Here is a 24300-nt window from a genome sequence, read left to right on the forward strand (position 1 = left end):
GTTCAAGGCTAAAGTATTTTCAGAAGTTAATTTAAGTAAATTTTCCCCCTTACCCATAACTATAGTAGTAGTGGAGTTACCCATGTATACACACTCATCATCAGTGGACTCCTCAAAGTCATGGAAAAACTCCTTGTTGGCGCAGAAATATCTTGAAGCGCCTGTGTCCAGTCTGTCTTGTTAGCCATCGAGTTTGCTTCAACGACTACATTAATAATCACTTTATTACCCTCACCAAGATGAGCTTGGACATCACCTTGTCCTTCTTGCTTCAAGTTTGTTCTTGTCTTAGATAGCATTGGGCAGCCCTATGATCAAGTTTCCCACAGAAAAAACAAGGACCCTTTAATTTTTAAATTTTGCTCTCGAGCTTGTTGAAGTGATTTTTATTTTTTCACCTGTCTTTTTTTCATGAATTTTTTTTTGTTTGCCTTTGAACCTTTCTTTCACAATAGTACCAGAAGATTCCACAAGATTAGTTTTAGAAGAATTAAGAGAAAGAGCATCCATCTCATCTTTTAGACGATTTGCCTGCTTAGTCCTCATGTGATTAATTAACTCTTGGAGAGTTAAAACAAATTTCTTATGTTTTAATTAATTTTTTTAATCACTCCAAAATGATGAAAATTTTCAAGCAGAACATTAGCATGAAAAATTTCACACATCTTCATGTCCTCATTGAGAACATCAATATTCAACTTCTTATATTCGTGAACTTGTTCCGTGATTGGCTCATTATCAACCATTTGGAACTTAATCCACTAACCGACAACATATTTTTTCTTTCCTGCATTGTCAGCACCATATTTATGCTTCAAATTATCTATAGTTCCTTAGCAGATTTATACATAACAAATAAATCAAATAAATAATTAATCATATGATTCAACAATGTCCTCTAATAGTTTGGTTATCGTTTTTGCACTTCTTTTTAGCAGCATCATCAACAATCACAACATTGTCAGAATCAGTCGTAGTGTTAAAACCATGTGTATGAGGTTCATTAAATAAAACTTAGTCAACTTCTAATTGTTGAAAGAAAATTAAAAGTTTTTGTGACCTACGTTTAAAATTATTTTCATCCAAAGGCTCAAGCTTTGACATGTATGAAAGACTTTTGTTCAAGAAATTGTCCATTTGTTTAATATTGTATGTAAAAAATTGCTTTCAAATTGTTAGAAAAAATACTACAATATTGATACCGGACAAGAACTAAAAATTATAAGTAAATTTTTACAAACACTGTGTCGTGGCAAGCCACTCTTTTGAAAGCATATCGGTCCAACTCTGTTAAGGCCAGTTACTCCCAAGGTTCCACAACTCTTTCAAATATGTGCACTTGTGGTTGGAAGTTTGAAGTTGCAGAAATAAAATTACCCAGAAATTTACAATAGGAAGAATGCTTATTTGAGACAATAAGGGAATTGGTGAAAGAGAGAATGAATAAAAGAGATGCTTTTGTTTATCTTCTGAATATTTAGCTCACAAATGATGCTCCTTAAATAGGAAAAACATTTATGTTTTCATCCATCTAAATAACGTAAGAAACTAATGGAAAAATAATGTAAGAAAACATTAGTCTTACTTTAATGACAAAATTGTCATAATGCAAAGTAACTTCAAGTCTTTTTGAAAAGCTCACATCTTTTCATTAAGAATTACAAATTAAGAAACTGTCACTTAGATAAATGTGAATCATTTATGAAGAAGTAACTCTCCCATTCTACATATACTTACGACTTAGGAATGTTTCCATAGATTAATTACGGAGATTTTAAGATATTATTTATCCTTTGCATTAAAAAAAAAGAAAATAATATCCACAGTCTTTTGTTGCTGTAGTTGTAGCATTTCTGCAAAAATCTGGAATAATGTTCAATGACCTTGTATGAAATACTTGTAAATGTACTATATAGCATAGAACTTTACAAATGCATCTTACTATAATAAGCTGAAGATTTAGAAGCATTTTACTCTAATACAGTTTCTGTACAAAGAAACATGTTTGAAAGCTGTACAAGTTTGTTTATTTTCTAATTTCTATTTGGTTCTTCTTCTCTCTCTCTCTCTCTCTCTATCTATCTATATATATATATATATATATATATAAATAATATTTACATGTATAGTTGTAAGTTGTTGCTTGCTTGATCTTTTTCATTGTCCTGCATCTAATGTTGACAATGATTTTTTCATGTTATGATGCTAAAGTTGCCCAGAAACTTGTTATGCAGAGGCTAGTAGGAGTGCCAATGGTACGTGACCATGTCCAATCTGTATCTCCTGTCCGTCGCATTTCTGCCAACTAAAGTCATGGGAGACCAGAGTTCAAATACAAAATAATGTTAGGTGATTTCTTCTAATCTACTTAAACCATAAAAGCTAAAGTTACTCGGTATCTCTGCTGGTAAAAGGTAACAACTACCTAGTGAAATAGTTTGGTGTAGGGTTATTTTCACGTATGGTTACTCAACTTTACCCATTATATAGTGACTTTAATTTGTTGTTATAGTGTGTAAAGTAAAATTAGCTGACAAAATAATTTTGTGATGACTTGATCATTGTAATGGATAAAGTTGAGTGACTATACGCTAAATTAACTATTGACTTGCACACAAACTGGCCCGAACACCACCATATATTCTTTTAAAAAAGAAAACTCCTGGTGCACCATAATTTTCTATATAGAAAAGTGGAGAGATTGTAGGGATGAAAGCTCAATAGTATGTTTTACTAGTAGATTTGATAATGTCAGATTCTATCAGTTAAAAGAGAAATCAGTATTCCGAGTAAGTTTTTAGAGAAATTCTCTGGGAAGTTTTTGAAGTGATAAGACTTTTCAAACCTCTGAACATTTAAGCAGCTTTTAGAATTGAGGATTTAGTGATTTTTAAAATTTGGTGAGTCCAAGGCTTTTCTAAGTTCTAAGTGATTGGCTTTATTTCTGAGTAGAGTTCAAGTTTACATACTCTGCCATCTCTGAGCTCAAATATGACTGAATCTTCCGAAAAGGGAATTGGCCTTGTAAGTGTCACCTGTTTATAAACCAATGTAAGACACTGACAATAGAGACTTTGTTGGGTTCTGAAGTATAGATTTTACTCTATCTATATCAGAAGCACTATGTTCTATTGAACTCCCTGTAGTTCCTGTAACATACCTCTATGTTTACAAGTGATTTCAGTATACTGTTTAGGATTCAAAAAGGTGTGCCCATAACAATGTTTTACCTATTAGATTGAAAGTCATTCGACTCATTCACATCAGGATCATGCATGTTTGGAATCAAAATTATGCTAAGGGATGGAGAGTCCATTTAACATTGTCCAAAGATTCAAGAATCAAGTAGAGGAATTGTCAATAAACACTAACCTTGGAGTCACAGTTTTTGTTTAAGGCTTGCAGGTCTTCTTCAATTTTCTCTAAACGATCTGCATGATCATCGAAAGTACAAGTTTCTTTATGATCATGATTGTCAGAGACCTGTTTTCCATTTGCCATATATGGGAAGCCACAGCCCTTCCATTTCCATGTCCCATTGTCCAAGAGCCTTAGATACACTTTTCCATCTGAACCTACTAAGAACAAATGAGCACCTGTGAAGCATGGTCCCGGTGAACCAACAAGGATGACACTTGGATCTGGTGTTCCATGTTCTATCCAATTCCATCCGTTGGATGGATTCCAATTATATTCAACTAGTCCACCATCTGCCGAAAGCATGAAAAGAGAACCTTGCAGTGACGGTGAGGATAATCTCATTGCAGTTCCAGGAGACCTTGATAGAACTAAATGTTGGGATTGGTAATGCTCATGCCATAGTTCAGTGACTTTGTTATACTGGTATAAGCGTCCGTTCCTTCCAATGACGAACACCACGTTCTCTCGGAGCAGTTCCTGGTCAGCAATGGTTGCGATCTTTGTATTGGCTGGATACCGACAATCTTTCCATTTGAACTTTCTCAGTGCAACCTAAGAAACAGGTTATGACACTTTAGCCATCATTTTATCACTCTATGCTTTGGAATTTCAATATATGCTTACTGCTACTCATTTTTAGACTTCATTTTATCACCTTTTAGACTGGAAGCTTAGAAATTTCAAGATTTTGAATCTAATATAAGGTTAGTGCCACTCATTTTATCAGGCTGAAAGCATTCTTTGTATACTCACCTTTTGGACCTCTAAACTAGAAAAGTGGACATAGTAGATGCTACTTACTGCGAATTGTAGCAACCTCCCACTTTTGCTTACAAAGAAAAGTGCATCTTCTTTTCTCGCATTTCGGGATTTCCCTGGTAGATCATCCCACGGAGGACCTCCAATTACTTGCCTTCCCTTTTTCATAGCAGTGCAGTTAATCCATGCTAATTCAGCACTATCTCTTTCTCTGATGAGCAAACTCCTTTGCTCATCAACCAAAAACAAACTTCCATTGTAGTTCCCAAGGGCACCTCTCATAGCTGTTGAATGATCATGCCTAAGCCAGAACCACACATTTTCAGAATTTAGATACTCGAAAATCAGACCACCCTCCGTTATTAGGAAGAATGATTTCCCTTCATGCATCACCCTCAGGTGGAAATTATTGTTAATCCAATTATCCGGGATATTGTAGTCTCCCTCGGGTTCAGCAGCTTTCCTAGTTGACATATCAATTGATATGTAACTGTGTTGTTCTTTGCTATTCCTTCTCCTTCTTAATGTCGATGTTGTGAGATCTAGTTTGTTGTTTTCATCTTTGATGCCTGCAATGCAATTCGAGGGTCCATGTTCTTCAGTGCAATACTCTGCATTCCATCCTTCTGTTTCTGGGGCATCTACTAAAAACCATACATACTTCTGGGATGATCTTCTTCTGGCATTAATTTGATAATTTGGTCCGGAATTCTCACCACTGAGACCGGATAGGCGAAGCTCTCCAAGCCTACCATCATCAAGTGGGAAAATAATTCTGCCAGGTTGCAATTGCACTCCTGGAATTCCTTTTGCAGCCTTGGCATGAGGAGGATAGACATGATTGATCCAACTTTCTGTAATATCATCCTCTTGGTGAATGCCTGTATTCATGTCAAAGATTCAATTTTTCGAGGCAGATTTACTAATCTCACTACAACTATATGATTTTTTTTTATTTGTTTTACTTTTTGTGATAGCATATATTAAGAAGTTGCAGTGAAGCAGCATCAAACTACTCTAAACTTTTTGCTTGTTAACTTGCCATTGATCTCTAATCACTTTTACCTAAGGTGTCTCTTGATTCTATCCTGTACTTGTTATTACTTGTTCTACTTATCTTAAACGGTTAAAATATCATTTCTCTCTGCTTATTATATGAAAAGTAGTTTTCAAACTATCAGTGGAAACTTGGGAAAGAAAAAGTTTATTTGTAAGGGAAAGAATTTGGTTAACAGCTCCTCACTTTATCACAGAATCATGGTCAAATCCTCATTCTCAATATATTGATGTTTACTTAATGGTTGAATACTGCGTCTGTTGCTAAGTAATGAACTAACACATTTAGAAGGAGCTGAAAAGTATGTCAAAGACATACCTGATTGATCTGGAATTCGATATTCGAAAATGTAACCAGCTGCAGTTGTAAGAAACAATGAGTTTGAATTTTCAGCCAAGTTTTCTTCAGAAAGGCATGTAATGGAAGAGAGGACATGATCTTTTGGATTTCCATGGTTAATCCATTTCCATTTCCTTTGTTGTGACCGTCTCTCTATTAAATATCCTCCCTTCATATGTTCAAAAATTTACAAGAAAAGGAAATCAAAACTATATATGTGTTGTATCAAAATAGATAGTGATGTTAAGAGATGGGAGTAGGCATGAAAAGAGCCAGAAAACCACTTTGCTTGATCAAGTGCATCTAATAAAAGGATTCTTAAATTTGGTATATTACTAATTCAAACATATACATTGCTCAGTTTAGGGAAAAATTGGAGGATTACTGTAAAGTTGCAAAGATCTCATTTTAGCACTCTTTGCACAGTTTCCTATTTAACCTTCTAGCAAGAGGGAAGTCTTTTGAGACATGAAGTCCTTTCATTATTCATTATCAACTGAAAAGTTTCTTTTACTTATGAGAGTTAAGACCGTGAATGAGGGTTGAAGCCTACCCAGTGCTGGAACTTTTCGATGATTCCTCCATCAGTAGTTATGAATGATTAACGTTCCACTTATTGAGCGAGGTTCTAAGGCTGGTCTGTGAACCCTAGGATGCCGAAGGCGTACTTGTGGTAATCTCGTAGTTTCTACTGAGTAAGGATGATGGGGTCGGTCCTCTATGTTTCCTTCCTTTTCTCAATATAGTATTATTTTTGTTAAACTATATTGGTAAGTATAGGTGATGGACAAAAAAGGGCTTTGCACCTTAGCCAAGAGAAACAAAGATTTTGAAAGAGCTCCGTTCACTCCTTTTAAACTGCATCCTAGAGATGGATTCAGAGAAGTATCTTGAGCAGAAGACTCTTTTCGTATATGCTTCTTCCATGATGGCCTTGATCTCTGATCATATTCATAAAGATCTCCTGCAGTACTGTAACAAAAATGTTACATCCATTAGGCTAAGTACAAGAGTCATTTGAACCAAAAGAACTAGGATCCTTTTTACTGTTTTACCTAATTGTAAAGACTACTTCTGATATAAATGTAGATGCATCCGCGATTGCTGCAACATTTGCTCCGGGAGGTTTTCCATGATTGGTCCACCTAATTGCATTTGAAAGCATACATTGAGGTGTGTTCTTTCTAATGGTTTAAGATTTTAGATGCGGCGATCACACACTTCAACAATATAAATTGAAAAGACTACCATAGTCAGTCATATATATGAGTGATTCTCACCTTATGGGATCAACCTCAGTGAGTTCTAATAAAGTTCCATTCTTTGTGCAGAAATATATTCTCCTGATGTTGGTGGAATAATTCAAGGAGTTATTAGCTAAGCCTGGAGCTTACATAAGTCACAACTATCTGCAGTAACATAATTTAACTTTGTTTTTCCTCGAGAAAATCCTCAATATTGAAATAGTCATGTGTTTGAATATACTATACTCACTTCCTATCACTGGATACAACTCCTGATACAATTTGAATAAGTTTACTTGTTTGATAATCACTTGCTGGTGTAATATCTATCCAAACTGGCTGATCATCACTTAGCTGCAACTGCAGAAAGAACATAGATTACCCTTTTTACCCCAAAGGTAAATAAACAACTTTTATTGAGAATTATTATAATCTGATACAAGAAGTAAACTTCAATTCCAAGCAGGTTGACGTCAGCTATATGAATCCCCACTATCCATGTCGCTCCATTTAAAGCCCAACAATCCCATATTATAAAGGAGATTCAGAATCAGATATCACCTAAAATTTACACCAAATGAAGACAAACAGAAAATATTGATTGAGAGTTATAATCCAAAGTAAGTTGGTGTGAGCTTGCATCCTCACTGTCCATGTCGCTCCATTTAAGCCCATCTCACTCCAATATTATAAAAGAGAATTATAATCCAATATTCACTAAAATTTGTCTGATAGTTGAATAAAGGGTATCCCAATGCACAAAGCATCCCACGTCAGCAGGGTCCGACGAAGGACCACGCCCCAAGGGTGTGATGTATACAGCCTACCCTAATGCAATCATTAGTGTCTGCTTCCACAGGTCGAACCATGGCCTATAGTAACACTGAGACAACTTTAACGTTGCTCTAAGGCTCCCCTTCTTATCAGATAATTGAATGATTACCTTATATGTTTATTTGAATGTTAAAAGGTTACCTGATAGATATATCCTGATTCTGATAGAGCAAGAATAGTCTGATTGACAATGAAAACAGAAACTGCATACCCTGCTGATATTGGCAAATCATGAGGTGCTATAACCCACTGCAATCCATTCCAAAATCTTTCATAAATTGATCCACTTACACCAGAGATCCATATGGATGCTTCAGACATTTTTATCAAAGAAACTCTTTTTCTCAAAGGGAGATATGAATAAGAATTTTCCTCATCCTTAACTTTTATAAAGATCTCCCTTTTTTCATGTTCTTGATAAGTCTGATCAATTCTATTGACTTTTGTACAGTTATCATTGAAACAAGAAACTAAATCATAAGGCAAATCCACTTCTAACCAACTGTTTGATTGCTCATCATACTCCCAAAACTTGTTTGTTTTCTGCTCAAATTTTCTCTGAGCTTGTCTTACATATTGGTGAACAAACCATGACTCTGACTCTGATTCTGAAACAGCAACACATCCAAATGATGACAAGATAATGAAAATCTTGAAGAACATGATATAGAAACCGCACAACTTGTACAACATGGTTCTTGAAGACATAACATCATGAAAAAGATATGCACATACTTAAGTCCATATGGGCCATAACAGAATAGACTTCACTTTCACAATTACATGGAAGTTATACATATTTCTAGCCAATATTCTTCAAGAGGGGTAGGCCAGGGGAGGTGGGGGTGAGTAGGGTAGGGGGTTATGTGTTTGTACATACGCTAAAATTAAAAATATCAAGTTGTTTCTTCCAATTATGATGAGGGTTGTTTGAAACTGGTATATGACTATACGTATAGGTTCTTAAATTCTAAACTACCTGTCTAGTTCAACCAATGGTTTTTTTTTTTTTGTCAATAAATGGTAATAGACTTTGATAGGATGATGGTTGTTTAACTTGTAATAGCTTTGTATTGATATCCTTGTAATTTCTTTCCAACTTTATCAGGTGCTTTAATGCTTTTCTTACCTAAAATTGAGGACTTTCCACGGTCTTTAGATTGTGATGTTAATCTAATTGAAATTGCTAGTATGTAATGATGTGATTTAACTGTCCATAAAATATGTAAAATCATGAGTGATTACGGTTCAAATCCAATTGAAATAATTTTTTTAAAAGATAATTTGATATTGTCTTATTTAATATTTGTGCTGGTAAAAAATGATAGATATTTAAAGAAATAGTTGAAATACGCATGAACTCTAAGACATCTATTATAAAAAAAAAATCCAATAGAAATTAGCTAATAAACAAGATTGTCCAAGAATTCATCCCATATTTTCATAAATCACATTTGTGAATAAGATATATACAATTTTGATTCTTGTGGACCTGATTTTATGGAATCTTTCAAGATTTAATAATAGAGGATCACTTTTGCCCCCACTATTTCTCTCCACACACCCCCTCCCCGCTCCCCCACACCAAACCCCAACCCACCGTAATATTTCATAAATATCTAATTAGTTGTTCTGTATAGACATTGTATAGTTGGCGCTTGGCACTAACAGACAGGAATAAGATTCAAACTTTTTTAGTCCTAGTATTAGGTTCTATTCCCTAGTGAAAGCCGTCAAAATTGATAGTTGTAAGAACAAATGGAGATTGTGATTATGACTTTTTCCAAATGAAGATATATTCATTTGAATGATCTTAATGAATTTGCTTGTCACTTGCAAGTTGTATTTTCAAAGGATAGGTCATTTTCAATTGTTGTAAGACATCATAAAATTATATGCATGATGTTAGTCTATTAACTTTTGGAATTTGAGAGACATGAAATCGATAACACTAGATAATTTTTTTGCCATCTTAAATTTAAATAGTAGAGTTACTTAAAAAAAAGGTACTTGAATAGTTAAGGTGAACAAATTGATTTGATAATTAAAAAAAAGGGTGATGGGCTTCACATGAATTTGACTTTTTGTAAAAATATTATAGATAATTGTTTGAGTAGTGTATTATGAATCATGGGACCACTTTTCTTGCATTTTTATTCATTTTTATAAATTATTATTCCTTCATGAACACTTTTTGTACTCATAATTTCATTTTGACCGCTATTTTTTCATCACGGAAATAATAGAATAAATTTGGGGTGAAAATTTGAAGCAAAAAGCAATTATTAAATTATTGAGGAAAGTTTACTTCTCTAACCATTGGATTGTATTTTGTTAGTCAACTACTAATTTTGTATCCACACATAACAATATTGAACCCGTCTAAAAGATATACGTACAACTAATGATTATAAAAATCTTAAATTTTTGGAAGGAAACAACTAATGAATTATTAGGAATGTGGTTCCCACATGAAAAAAATGTATAGTGTCTTTTGCCATATGATTCCTAGATTATATTTTTTGTGCTAAGTTGTTGTCTTCTGAATGCAAAAATCTGCTTTCATTTTTCCATAGAAGCATTGTATTACTTTACAATCTTCATCAGACAGGCTAGTAGCCTGCACTTTAGACGATTAGGAAGGTTTGCTAGACCAGCAACCAGATCAAGAATGAATATTCACGATCCTCTAATGAGCCTTTACATAAAATTTGGGAAAGTTTTAAAAAAATTGTCAAGGATTGCTCATCATTAATTTGATCGACAAGGTATTATTGCTAACTTTCTATTGAGGTTTAGATGTATTCAACCAATTGGCATTCAATAACCTCGCTAGTGGTTCAATTATGAATAGCACTTTCCTAGAGGCTTGCTTAACAAAATGGATGTCACGATTCAAAACTTGGGTTATGATGACATCTACATTAACATTTTTGTAGGTAAGTTCTTATTTCATCAAGACATAAAAAAAATAAGCTAAAAGTGAAAATAATGTAAATGATAACACAATAATTAAGATTACAAATAGCTTCCATAAATAACACAACAATAAAAACAAAATCAACTTAAAACTCAGTATCACGTGAACAAGAGCCTTCTAATACGAGAATACTAAGTCTAGTAAATTAGCCGTCCAAAAAATAGTACAACAACAACAACAACCCAGTGAAATCCCACAACATAGGGTCTGGGGAGGATAGAGTGTACGCAGACCTTACTCCTACCAAGGTAGGACGGCTGTTTCCGGGAGACCATCGGCTCAATAAAAGCATAAAAAGCATAAAAAGATGTCAGATAAGGCTAAGAAATTAAAAATGTTATGGAAAAATAAATAACGAAAGCGTCACATATAAAATAGAGTAATCCAAGTATAGAAAGTATAGATAATAACAGAAATAACAGCAGAAGAAATTGTAATGCGCTAATGCGCCTACGAATAGTGAAGAATAACGAGACTATGTACTAGCCTTCTACTCTAATATAGGTCCTCCACACCCTTCTATCTAAGGTTATTTCCTCGGTAAGCTGTAATTGCTTCATGTCTTGTCTAATCACCTCTCCCCAATATTTCTTCGGCCTACCTCTACCTCTTTTGAAACCATCCATGGCCAACCTCTCACACCTCCGCATCGGGGCATCTGTGTCTCTCCTCTTCACATGTCCAAACTATCTCAGTCGCATTTTCCGTATCTTATCTTCCACCGAGGTCACTCCTACCTTGTCTCTAATAGCCTCATTTCTAATCCTGTCGCTCCTGATGTGCCCACACATCCATCTCAACATTCTCATCTCGGCTACTTTCATTTTTTGAACGTGAGAGACCTTAACTGGCCAACACTCCTCCCCATATAACATAGCCGGTCTAACCACCACTTTGTAGAACTTGCCCTTAAGTAGTGATGGCACCTTCTTGTCATATAGCACATCGGAAGAGACCCTCAATTTCATCCACCCTGCCCTAATACGATGTGTGACATCATCGTCAATCTCCCCGTTGCCTTGCATGATAGACCCAAGGTACTTGAAACTACTTTTCTTTTGGATGGCCTGGTCACCAAGCCTAACTTCCCCGCCAATATCCTGAGGTGTCTCACTGAACTTGCACTCTAAGTACTCTGTCTTGATCCTACTCAGCTTAAACCCTTTAGACTCTAAGGTATGTCTCCAATCCTCCAACTTAGCGTTAACTCCGCTACGAGTCTCATCGATCAGGACTATATCATCCGCAAAAAGCATACACCATGACACCTCACCTTGAATTTGTCCTGTCAATCCATCCATCACCAAGGCAAATAAAAATGAACTAAGAGCTGATCTTTGATGCAACCCCATCACAACTGGGAAGTGCTCTGATTCCCCTCCTACTGTCCTTACCCTGGTTTTGGCACCCTCATACATATCCTTGATCACCCTAATGTACGTCACAGGTACACCTTTAGCCGCCAAACATCTCCATAGTATCTCTCGTGGAACTTTATCGTAAGCCTTTTCTAGATCGATGAATACCATATGCAAATCCCTATTCCTCTCCCTATATTGCTCCACCAGTCTTCTCATAAGATGGATGGCTTCTGTAGTTGAGCGTTCCGGCATAAATCCGAACTGGTTCTCTGAAATAGACACGCCTCTCCTAACTCTCATCTCCACCACTCTTTCCCACACCTTCATAGTATGGCTTAGAAGCTTGATACCTCTATAGTTATTGCAGCTCTGGATATCCCCCTTATTTTTGTATAGAGGGATCATTATGCTCGACCTCCATTCTTCAAGCATCGTTGTTTTTCTAAAGATGACATTAAATAACTTAGTCAGCCACTCCAAACCTACCGAGCTCGCGCTCTTCCAAAATTCCCCAGAAATCTCTTCAGGTTCGGTCGCTCTTCCCCAGCACATCCTACGCACAGCACCCTTAACCTCTTCGACTAAAATACTCTCGCAACACCCAAAATTGTGAAGCCTCCCTGTATGTACCAAATCTCCCAACATAATCTCTCTATTCCCTTCTTCGTTCAAGAGTTTATGGAAGTACGACTGTCATCTCTGTTTACTGAGGGTCTCCTCTACCAATACTTTTCCATGCTCGTCCTTAATGCACTTCAGTTGATCCACATCGCGTGCCCTTCGCTCCCACACCTTGGCTAGCTTGAAAAATTTCCTATCCCCACCTTTCTCTTCTAGTTCAACATAAAGGCGTTCGAAAGCTGCCATTTTTGTCGTCGAAACTGCCGACTTTGCCTCCTTCCTCGCTATCTTATAAAGTTCCCTATTTGTCCACTTCTCCACCTCATCCACGCTTTCTATCAGCTTCGCATACGCTATCTTCTTTGCTTCCACCTTCCCTTACACTTCTCCATTCCACCACAAGTCCCCTCGATGCCGGTCACGGCTACCTATCGAGACTCCCAATACTTCCTTTGCTACAAGCCTAATACAATTAGCCGTCCTATCCCACATAGTGTTCGCATCCCCACTACTATTTCAGGCCCCCATATCCTTCAATTTCTCTCCCATCTCTAGGGCACTAGCCGTGGTCAAACTTCCCCATCTGATCCTAGGTCGGTCATCCCCGACCCTCTTCTTCCTCATCATCTTGATCCCTAAATCCATCACCAAGAGCTTATGTCGGGTCGTAAGGTTGTCGATTGGAATGACCTTACAGTTTGTGCACAGACTTTTATCATCCTTCTTAAGGAGTAAAAAATCTATCTGAGTCTTAGCCACCGCACTCCGGAAGGTTACTAAGTGATCCTCCTTCTTTGAGAAACTCAAATTGGGTCGAGTCTTCGAAAATAAGGAGTACACCACAAATCCGAATTAACAAAAGCTTGCGAACGAGTGAAGAACTACGTGAATAACTAGTCACATGATCTACATAAGAAAAGATGCAACAAGCATAGTATAAATACAAAACCACAAGTACTCAGTAAACATTATACGTTGTCCGAACTTAAGTAGTAACTATATCGCATAAAGAATGTTAAATAACCCTACAGAAATTCCAGCAGTTCAAACAACACAATACTAAGAGGCAACACAATGGATAATAAAATAATATGCATTGTAATGGCCAATGAACCTACCAGTATACCCCTCCACAGTGGCATGTTGTGTTGGGACCCATTGAAGAATTGCGAAATTCATATACCCACTCAAAATAATTTTCTATCAGTTATACAAATCGATATTTATCATTAGTATCATAAATAAGTAAATTTGCTCGAAATAATCACCATCAACATGTAATTTCCTTTCAAAAATATTTTTTTATAGTATCAAATTAGTAAAATCTATGAGGATAAATATGAATGTATAATCACATGATAATAATAAGTTTTGAATGAAACAAGTATATAAAAATGTTTTCTTCAACATAAAACATAAACATAAAACATAGGCTACGAGTCTTATCAATGGATAATTTTACCCTCAAATTCGTGTCTGTAGACCATACTTCCACAGCCAATCAGTTTAACTTTCATATGATGCTCATCATGGCAAACTAACTTCTCATATACAATAGAATGCATGAAATTACCATTTGGCGCCTAGTGCTACACTTGATCCCAAGCTGACTCTACTAGACATGTACGCAATTGACACATACTATCTATATCCAACAAATAAAAACAAGTATATCCTTACTTATCAGAAGCCTCGATCGACAAGGACACAATCAGAGAATCCTGCAACAATATTAATCAGCTAATCTAACATTTCACAACACATAATATTGTCACGATCCGACCTCTCCAGTAGGTAAGACAACTCGTATCTCCAAACTGCGAGTAATGGAATTAAAGGTAGAAATTAAACAGTACCTAAATAATAACAGGAACAACAAGCATAGTGAAAACCCGCAAATAACTATAAACAACAAAATATAAGATCTCTCATAGAACTTGGAAGTCATAAGTACAGAGCTACTACACAATACTGATACAAGTCCCAAAAGTGGACCACGAAAACAAAAGTTGTCTCAAAAAGTAAAAGTCAGTCCAATATATATACAGATAGAGACAGGAAGATCCCAAAACACCAACTGCTCACCCTCGTCTCTAGTGTAGACTGCAATTGGCTATAATCAGCGCCGATAACTGGTGCTCGGACCTGCATCACGAAAATAAATGTAGAGTATAGTAATGATATACCAAAACAAAGATACCCAGTAGGCATCATAGGCCGACTGAGCTTGAAAAGTAAAAGCAATAAGAAAGGATAGAATCTGACACAAATAACAGAGTGAGGTAGAAAATAAAGAGATGCACACGAGTGTAAAAAACTAAAAGAATTAAGCAAAGCTAACTACACCTAACTGGACCCCATAAACCTAGAAGGTACACTCGTGTGCAAGTTTCAATAAAAATCCAGAGCGGATATCCATAAGTTCGATGAGAACACAAAATTACTAAAACTACTAAGAATGAAAAACGGTAAGTCCAGATCCAGAAAAGCATAGGCCGAACCTCGAACCATGGTTAGATTCACAATAACCAATAGTATCCAGTAGTAACAACCTAGCTAAGAAGTCCAGCGCCCGAAGCTCACACTGCGGATGAGTCTCAAAGGGGTAAATCAGAAGAAATCTCCAAGTAGTCAATAGGAACAACCCAACTAAGAAATCTAGCGCCCGAACCTTAAACCACAGATATGCCTCAAAGGGGCAAAAGTTCAGAATCATATAAGTCATCTCCGTAGTGGATAAGAAGATAGCATGACCATACTTTGAATCTGTAATGATACGGGTACCAAAAGATAGCATGTCATCTCGTCATAGTGAAATCACCGTGGAACTACTTCAACACTTAGATAATCTATTTAATATTTCCAAGCTTGACCCAAACCTGATCCTAAATCGCCAAACAATGCTCGAAGCTCAAATCGTCCACGAATGAATCATAAAAGAGGGAGAGAAGGTAGAAGTTCGTCAAGTTGAGGTAACACCTAATCTAAGGCTCAACTACCAGACCCAAGACTGCTATTCCAGTCTACAGGGAGCTAAGCCGTCGGAATTGACGTCGGAGTAAAAGTAAGGCCTAACGACTCCAACTATCGAGAGTCTGTGGAAACACTAATCTAAGCCTAGACTAAGGCCAACATTCTCACAATCAATAGAAGACAGTCATAAACAAGGCCACAAGGCATGGATGATCAATGTAAAACTAAGCACATGCTGTCAAGTTCCCAAAATTCTCCGAAATAAACCTAAGGCATGATTTCTAAACACCTAAGCATGGTTCAATAACTATCAACCCCAAATTACCAACTAATCCACAGCCAATCATATAGTCGAGCTCAATCTAGGAAAAGGAAAATTGTAGCCTACCTGTAGGCCGATCACACATGCTCCAAATCATAAAATTAGAGTTTTCCCCTTCCTAATGGCCTCTAAACGCTGCCACACTATCAAAAATAAGTACACAATGATAATATAGTCATTTTGACATTAAGATTACTAAATTCGGAGTCAAACCAATTTCGAAGTCAAAAACAGAAATGTAGGACCCACTCTAGTAATTTTGAAATTGACTCCATAAAAAGGTATTAAACACTACCCTAAACTTATGTTCCAAAATAGAACACAATTCGCAGTCCAAAATAGCCCCAAACACGATCATGTAAAACTCAACAAATTCTACCATTAAAGCTCAAGAGACAGTAGTTAGAACACAAACATTACCTTTGATAACACTCCCCCAACACTTTTCATAGCTTCCCACACGATCTCCTTGCAATTCCTCATAACCTAGGCCTTGAATCACCCCAAACGAACTCACCTAGCTAGAGTTATGGTGTTTTAAAGTTGGAGAACAAGAGTTGATGCATGGTCTCTTATTTAAAGAGAGAGGCCACAAATCACCTGTGGGAACGTGGCCATAGTAGCCCGCGAACGTAGAGGTCTCAGAGGTTGGCCTTGGCGAATGTAGAGAAGCCTTCTCAAATGTGAAAGGCAATCGCCTTGGCCCCGCGAACATTGCAGACCTCGCGTGAACGCGGAAGGCAACCTAATAATCTTCTGCGAACTTGACAAGGTTCCCGCGAATGTGAAGACCAAATCCATTTGCTTCCAAAAATGCAGCATTCTTCCCACGACTGTGAAGCAAAAAATTGCCCTGCACCAGCACGGTGGTGCAACAATACCTTGGCCAAATTTCAAATCTCTGATGGAGTGCTCGAAATTTATTCAGAATCCCATGCGTGCAAACGAGATATTCTACCTCATCAAATTCAACATTCTGGAGTCAATGACACATTTGAAATTCCCATATGAGGTCATTTTAGTGAGTGGATTCAACACCCAAGTGTTATTTTAAGCCGACTTCCACAGCAGGCCTCAGAATTAGATCGGAAACCTTGGAAAGGGAACAAAGTTTCATTCTTGACCAAACTCGATATTCCATAACTAACCATGCTAACAGAATTTTTATCCAAACACATTTTCCAAGAATGTTGACCAAAGTCAACCTTAGACCAAATTTCAAAGGCTAAAGCGCTAAATAGCCTTAAACTCGCACTGATTTCTTTGATGCTCGTGCCGGGCCATTCCAGAATTGATAGAACCGTCAGAATTCCTTTTTGAGGTCATTTACTAGAAATAATAACCAAAATCAATTTTTCAAGTTATACAAGCTCCAAACAGAGAAATGGGCCTAAAACCCAAACGAACGACTAGGCGACCAAACAGTTAGTGTCAGCAAGTCATAAATGACTTGGGATCACTATAGGAATGCTCTAAATGGTGACATAAATGCATTACTCAAAAATGACCTAGAGGGTTATTACTACATCCATTATTAAAAGAACTTTCGTCCGCGAAAGTAAGAGTCAAAAAGTACTTAAATGCTCAAATAAAATGGGGAACTGCTCCTACATCTCCTTCTCGATCTCCTAGGTAACCTCCTTAACTAGATGATGTCTCAAACGGACCTTAACCACAAGAATGACTCTGAATCACATCTGCCTCAAATCTCTGGCTAGAGTGGAAACTAGCTCCTCAATAAAGGTCAGACAGTCATCTAACTTAACCGCATCATACCAAGTACATGTCAGTCATCTGGAACATACCGGTGCAGCATCGATACATAGAGAACTGGATGAATAGCTGAGAATGCTGGAGGCAAAGCTAACTCATAGGTAACCTCACCAACTGTCCTCAATATCTTAAAAGGGACAATATACTTGGGGCTAAGCTTGCCCCACCTCCTAAATCTCATCATGCCCTTCAAAGGTGAAACTCAGAGGAATACTCGGTCACCAACAACAAATCTCAACGGCTGACGCCTGTAATCCACATAACTCTGGTGTCTATTTTGAGCTGTCCTGAGCCTATCCTGAATCACGCTCATATGATCTAAGGCCTCCTGAATCAAATCTATACCACGCAGCCTGGGTTCTGTAGACTCAAGCCAACCAACAGGAGAGAAACAACGCCTACCAAATAAGGCCTAAAACGAGGCCATATAAATACTAGAGTGGTAGCTATTGTTGTACGCAAACTCCACCAAAAGCAAGAACTGGTCCCATTGACCCCCAAAGTCCAAAACACAGGACAATAATATATCCTCAAAACCTGAATAGTGCACTCCGACATACCATCATTCTGCGGCTGAAAAGTTGTGTTGAGATCGACACGGGTATCCAACTCCTCATGAAAAGTCCTTCAAAAGCTGGATGTGAAATGTGAGCCCCAGTCTGACATAATAGAAATAGGTACACCATGAAGAAGAACCACTTCTCTCATATATATATATATATATATATATATATATATATATATATATATATATATATATATATATATATATAGCTCGCAAATGAGGAATTCTTCCGCTACGACCCTTAGGCGAGCTAATCAGTAATGTAATGCAAAAGATCAGAAATCTGATTATTTTTTATGATGAAAAGAGCTTATATATATATATATATATATATATAGTCTGCGATGTCTCTCCTCATACCGCTCCACCAGTAATGTTGCCTCAAGTCACGATATATCTTAGCGGTGCCCTGATGAATAAAGTATCTAGAATCATGGGCCTCGCTAAGGATCAACTAAATCAAATCCCCAACTCTCGAAACATATAAGCGACCAGTAAATCTCAAAACTCCATTCGGATCCAAGGTAGATTGACCGACGTCACCTCCCAAAACTCTATCTTAAAGTTCTACCAATTCCTCATCCTCGAACGAGCAATCACATATCTGATCTAGTAGAGATGTTTGAATCCCCATATAAGCTAGCATTGCCTGAAATCTGAAATATCAAGTCGAATCATCCTATTGGATAGGGAATGGATATCCAAAGCCAAAGTTCACTCCACAGTAGAAAGAAAGGCTAGACTACCCATAATCATTGTCTTCCGACTTAAGGCGTCCGTTACTATATTCGTTTTTGCCCCGATGGTAGAGAATAGAGAGATCGTAGTCCTTCAGGATCTCAATCCAATGGTGTTGCCTCGAGTTAAGGTCTCTCTAGCTCATAATATACTGAAGGCTCATGTGATCGATGTAGATCTCACAACGGACTCCATAAAAGTAATGCCTCCATATCTTGAGTGGAAAAACTACTGCCGCTAACTCCAAGTCATGAATGGGGTAGTTGCACTTATGTAGCTTAAGTTGCCTTGATCCATAAGCAATAACTCGACCATGCTCCATCAGTACACAATCCAAACCGACGTCGAATGCATCACAATACACGGTGAAGCCCTCATACTCAACTAGAATAGTCAATATCGGAGCAGTGGTAAGTAACTCCTTGAGCTTGCAAAAGCTCAACTCACACTACTTAGACCACTCAAATGGGACATCCTAACGAGTCAACCGAGTCGATAACACTGCAATGATAGAGAAGACTTCAATAAATTGATGGTAGTAACCTGCTAGTCTGATGCATCTACGAATCTCAGTAATAGAGGTGGTCCTGGCCCAATCTTGAATAATCTCAACCTTCGTCGAATCTACCATAATGCCATCTATAAACACCACATGCCCCAAGAAATCTATTGGATCAAGCTAAAACTAGCGCTTTGAGAATTTAGCATAAAGCCGCTTATCTCTGAAAGTCCAAAGCACTAATTTCAAATACTACTCATGCTCACTCCTTGTTTCGCGAGTATACCAAAATGTCACCTATGAAAAAAGAATCAAGGTATGGAATGAATACACGAGTCATCAAGTCCATAAAAGTGGCAGAGACATTAATCAACCCAAAAGACATTACTAGGAACTCATAGTGGTCATATCGAGTCCTAAATATGGTTTTAGGGACGTCCGCAGCCTTAAACCTCAACTGATGGTAATCGAATCTCAAGTCAATCTTAGAAAATATTGCGTCACCCTGAAGCTGATCAAAAAGGTCATCAATACGAGGCATGAGGTAATGGTTCTTCCCAGTCACCTTGTTTAATTGCTTGTAATCAACACACATCCGTATAGTACCATCCTTCTTCTTTACAAACAGGACTGGGTCACTCCAGGAAGAGATGCTAGGCCGAATAAACCCCTTACCTAAGAGGTCCTCAAGCTGAAAACTGAGCTCCTTGAGCTCTGCAGGGTCCATCTGATAAGGCGGAATAGAAATAGGACGAGTGCCTGGATCCAAGTGTCTAACAAAGTTAATATCAAGCTCTAGGGTAGGCTAAGTAAGTCGGTAGAAAACACATCTGTAAAATTCTGGACTATAGGAACCGAATCAACTGAAGAGCTCTCCCGACTAACGTGTCGTACATAGGCCAAATAAGCTAAGCACCCAGAAGAAACCAACCTGTGAGCTCTCATAAAAGAAATAATCCCCGTCAGTGTAAGACTATAAGCTCCCTGCCACAACACCGGAGGAATGACAAACATGGATAAAATAATGATCTTAGCGTAGAAATTCAAGACCGAGTCGTAGGGGACATACCGTCCATGCCCAAAATCACATCAAAATCAACCATATCAAGAAATATAAGATCAACTTTAGTATCATAACTGCCACGCCCAGTACCCTAGGCGTGGATGACACTCAGAGCTTATCGTTGGCCCCAAGCGAACCACTTGATCTGATCACTCATTCAATCACTCAGCGGAAGACTAGAATCAATAGATAATTAACTCAAGTAGGCATTTAGAAAAATCATCATCAATAAATAAATAATAGATTAAAAATACTCAAAGTATAATGTAACTCAATGTCATATACTTAATAATAAAATTATGATTTAAAAATAGACTCTGAAAGAATCCTTCTACTCAACTCTACTCAGTCTATGAAGCCTCTAACTGACTCATAAGAAGGTGCCGAGATAAGTTCATGGCTACCTCAAAGAACTACTAAATAATAAAGTGATAACTAGAAAAAAAAGAGCTTCTCTAAATGCAAAGAGGTCTCACCAAAACTGGAGAAGTAGATCATCAACAATACATCTGTTGATGATCTCTAATACCTGTGTCTGCATCATAAAATAAAGCAGGCCAAATGATGTCAGTACATGGAATGTACGAATATGTAAAATCATTGAAAGGAAACTTACTCAAAGATACTCAACTCAACTCATAGGACTCAACTCTGAAAATAGATCAACTCAATAAAGCATGAAATATGTGTAAAACAATGCTTTAAAAGATATGAATAAGTAAATAAAACTCAGTATATAAAAATATAATATTTTACTTCTTAGGGAGTTTTTCTAACTGACAACCATCACTTATGAGGCTGTGATGATACAACAAAACGATGTCGTTGTCACATTCATCCAATACCTTGCCAGAGTGATGGACATCAATATCTGTGGATCCAATCATCAAGTCCTCTTTTGGGATAAGAGAGGCGTAGCCTTTATCCTACATTGGCTATGTAGTTATGAGGTTTGAGTCTATCAAGCATTATACTCAGCTCAGTGTTCAATACTACTCCCAAAACATATGCTCATATTAATGTTATACCTCATTTTAACTCAAGATCAAACGGTGTACAACATATTGGTGATTCTTATTCTATTTTAAAGAGTCACCGTCTAATTATTTTTTAAAGGTGAATTAGGACACAACTCTGTATGAAGGTATGCTTAGCCTTATGTGATTCTAGGTAAGGATTCTAGTTACCCTAAAGAAAAGGGGTTAAGCATCCTCTAAGATTTGTTAAAAATATTTTACCGGCCAAACTTGAGTTAATTAATTTTAAAAGAAAATGAGTGCTAAAAGATTAATAACCGAATAACCAAGTTGGAAAAGCATTTTAAATTTTGAAAACTTTTTGCATCTGTAGTAAAATGGTACAGACTTAAGAAAAATGAGTCATTTGTTTAGAATAATTCTACTAATCACAAAATCTATGACTAAGCAAATGAAGTAAAAAATTGATCATTTTATTCGTGTATTAGCCATGCTTAAAAAAAAGGTTTTAGAACACACTTCTGAAAAGAAATTAAAAACTTTCACTAGAGTTAAATGCTTAAAGCTCTTTAGGACATTTCTGTAGAAAAATATTCAGTGAAAAGCTAATCAATTTTAACAAAGAAACTTAAAGTTATAAGAAGCTGGCCGACATTAAAGACCTACAAAACAAAAACTAAAATAGCTACATTTGTTATAAAAAAAATTACCCCCAAAAGAAGCAATCAAAGAGCAAGAAGAATATCACATATACATGTTCACAAACATCATAACAAAAAGAACAGAGAAACGACTAAGTTATGAAGGAGTAATTTTTCAGATTTCCTTGCGACTTTGTCATGTCTATTTGCATGAGCTTTTAGACGCGGGAGACATGAAATGAGAGAGAAAATGCATATTTTCCAAGTCTAGCGGCGGCAATAGACTATGCCACAGTGAGAGTCTTTTATGAGGACTCCATTTTAGTTCCCAAAATGTTCATGCAAACAAAAAGAGAGTAAAGATATGAGACAAGCAAATGTCAAAATGAGATAGCTATCAATCCAATTCAAAATAGCTAAATATAAACACACGTCTATGGATGCTCAAGGCATATATGGTAAGCATTTTTGAAACAAGAAAATTCACATACATTATCTACTAAATAGATATATAAAGACTAAAAATATGCATGAGGATGCAGAAGAGAGTCGATGGTGGTACACATTACCTAGTGTTTAGAGACTATGCAGTAGCAAAATATGTAACCTCTTTTTTTTTTTTAATCACACTTTTACCAAGTGAACTGATAACTTGAAACAAAAGGGACATTCATGTATTAGCTAATCATTAAAGAAAATAATTACTATTATTTTTAGTTTTGCAAATGTGAGATACTCATATATAATGTTTTAGAAAGACGGATGTACTAGTAATTATTTCAGACAAAAACAAACAAAATGGTACTATATGTATGGCGTTCTGATGAGTGACGGTAACGGAAATATGTCTTTAACATCTCCGAACAAAACACGGTTACATTTTTAATCACTCAATATCCTAACTAAACTAAATAAAATTATTTTTGACAAATAAATTTTGCATCACACATTGATACAGAGGCTTAACAGAGGAAAAGGAGGAAGATATATATACCTATTGCAGGGCACTGAACTGGGACGAATTTTGAATGGCCACTCGAAATCTCTTATTTAAGCTCTTTTTGCCAACAAAACGATTTCAAACAGAGTGTAATAAGGCCTATGTTACCACTAATACTAAGTAGAGACAGAGAAGTTTGTCCAAGAGGAATAAATCAAGCATAAAACAATGGTTTCGGGGTGTGGTGCGGGGTAAAACAGCTTTTTTCTATTTTTAGGAGTAAAAAGCAAAGGTTTGCCAAGGTTCTTTGGGAGGAAATCAACAAGAGCTATCCATTTGAAATTCAAAAAGAAATCAGCCAAAGTAATTCTCCATCAGAGACTTCAGAAGCATTTTTGGCCTCTTGTGTTGACCAAATTAAAGAAGAGAGATGTAAATGAGGGAGAGGAAGAGAGCATCTGGCAATTTTCAGAAGAAAGAGATGAGGCTTGCATGAAAATGGAGAGGTTGAGCTCTGTCCATGGCTAAAGGTCCTGGAATTTGTCTGAAAGAAGAAAACGATAGAGAATAGAGAGGGACGAGCAGCTGATGGTTCAGAGTAGGGGTGTACATAGACCGGGTTGGTTCGAATTTTTTACAAACCAAACCAAACCATTTGTGTCGGGTTATTAAATCTATAAACCAAACCAAACCAATAAAAGTTGGGTTTTTCGATATCAATTTTTCTCGGGTTTTTCGGGTTTTTTCGGGTTTTCGGGTTTTTTCGGGTTTTTCGGATTTTTCATAGTATCTAATAAAAAACATAGAGCAGTGCTTCTTAAAAAGAGTTCTAGTACAAAATATCAACATATAAGATGGAGGCAGAACATTGTTTGAAGTTTTAACTTTATAATATAACTTTATAAGATGTTTTTTTTGTATATTATTTAGATGACTTTCTCAAGTCCAAATATAAATGTAAGAAAGAAAACAAAAATTATGAAAAATTTTAAAAAAATATTTATAAATTACATTTTAATAAATATTTTTATGTATAACATAATTTAAAAGTAGTATATCTATAATCGGGTCGGTTTGGGTTCGGTTTGACTTTTTTTAGTTAAAACCAAACCAACCCTATAATGGTCGGGTTTTTTTCCAAACACCAAACCAAGTCAAACCAAACCACTAGTCGGTTTTTTTTTCCAGTTTGGT

General features: G+C 36.6%; 1 protein-coding gene and 1 long non-coding RNA gene across 4 annotated transcripts; both read right to left on the minus strand.

The window, feature by feature from the left end:
- Positions 1-1920: 1920 nt before the first annotated feature.
- Positions 1921-8538, minus strand: LOC129902470 (uncharacterized). Of its 3 annotated transcripts, none has more exons than XM_055977713.1 (10): positions 7795-8538; positions 7070-7173; positions 6856-6918; positions 6631-6720; positions 6382-6547; positions 5555-5744; positions 4222-5060; positions 3373-3972; positions 2970-3035; positions 1921-2305 (listed from the first exon to the last, which is right to left on the minus strand). In XM_055977713.1, exons 1-10 carry the CDS (start codon positions 8359-8361, stop codon positions 2198-2200), a joined length of 2793 nt encoding a protein of 930 aa, XP_055833688.1. In that variant the 5' UTR covers positions 8362-8538; the 3' UTR covers positions 1921-2197. The 3 variants fall into 3 exon arrangements, with proteins under 3 accessions (XP_055833688.1, XP_055833687.1, XP_055833689.1); XM_055977712.1 differs by having other exon boundaries at positions 7070-7179; positions 7795-8536; XM_055977714.1 differs by lacking the exons at positions 6382-6547; positions 6631-6720; positions 6856-6918; positions 7070-7173 and having other exon boundaries at positions 7795-8433.
- Positions 8539-14514: 5976 nt separating this feature from the next.
- Positions 14515-23699, minus strand: LOC129904262 (uncharacterized). Its single transcript, XR_008770409.1, has 2 exons — positions 23161-23699; positions 14515-14760 (listed from the first exon to the last, which is right to left on the minus strand). It is a non-coding gene; the product is annotated as an uncharacterized LOC129904262 (long non-coding RNA).
- Positions 23700-24300: the final 601 nt, after the last annotated feature.

Source organism: Solanum dulcamara, chromosome 9, assembly GCF_947179165.1.
Source record: "Solanum dulcamara chromosome 9, daSolDulc1.2, whole genome shotgun sequence".
In the NCBI taxonomy this organism is placed as follows: domain Eukaryota; kingdom Viridiplantae; phylum Streptophyta; class Magnoliopsida; order Solanales; family Solanaceae; genus Solanum; species Solanum dulcamara.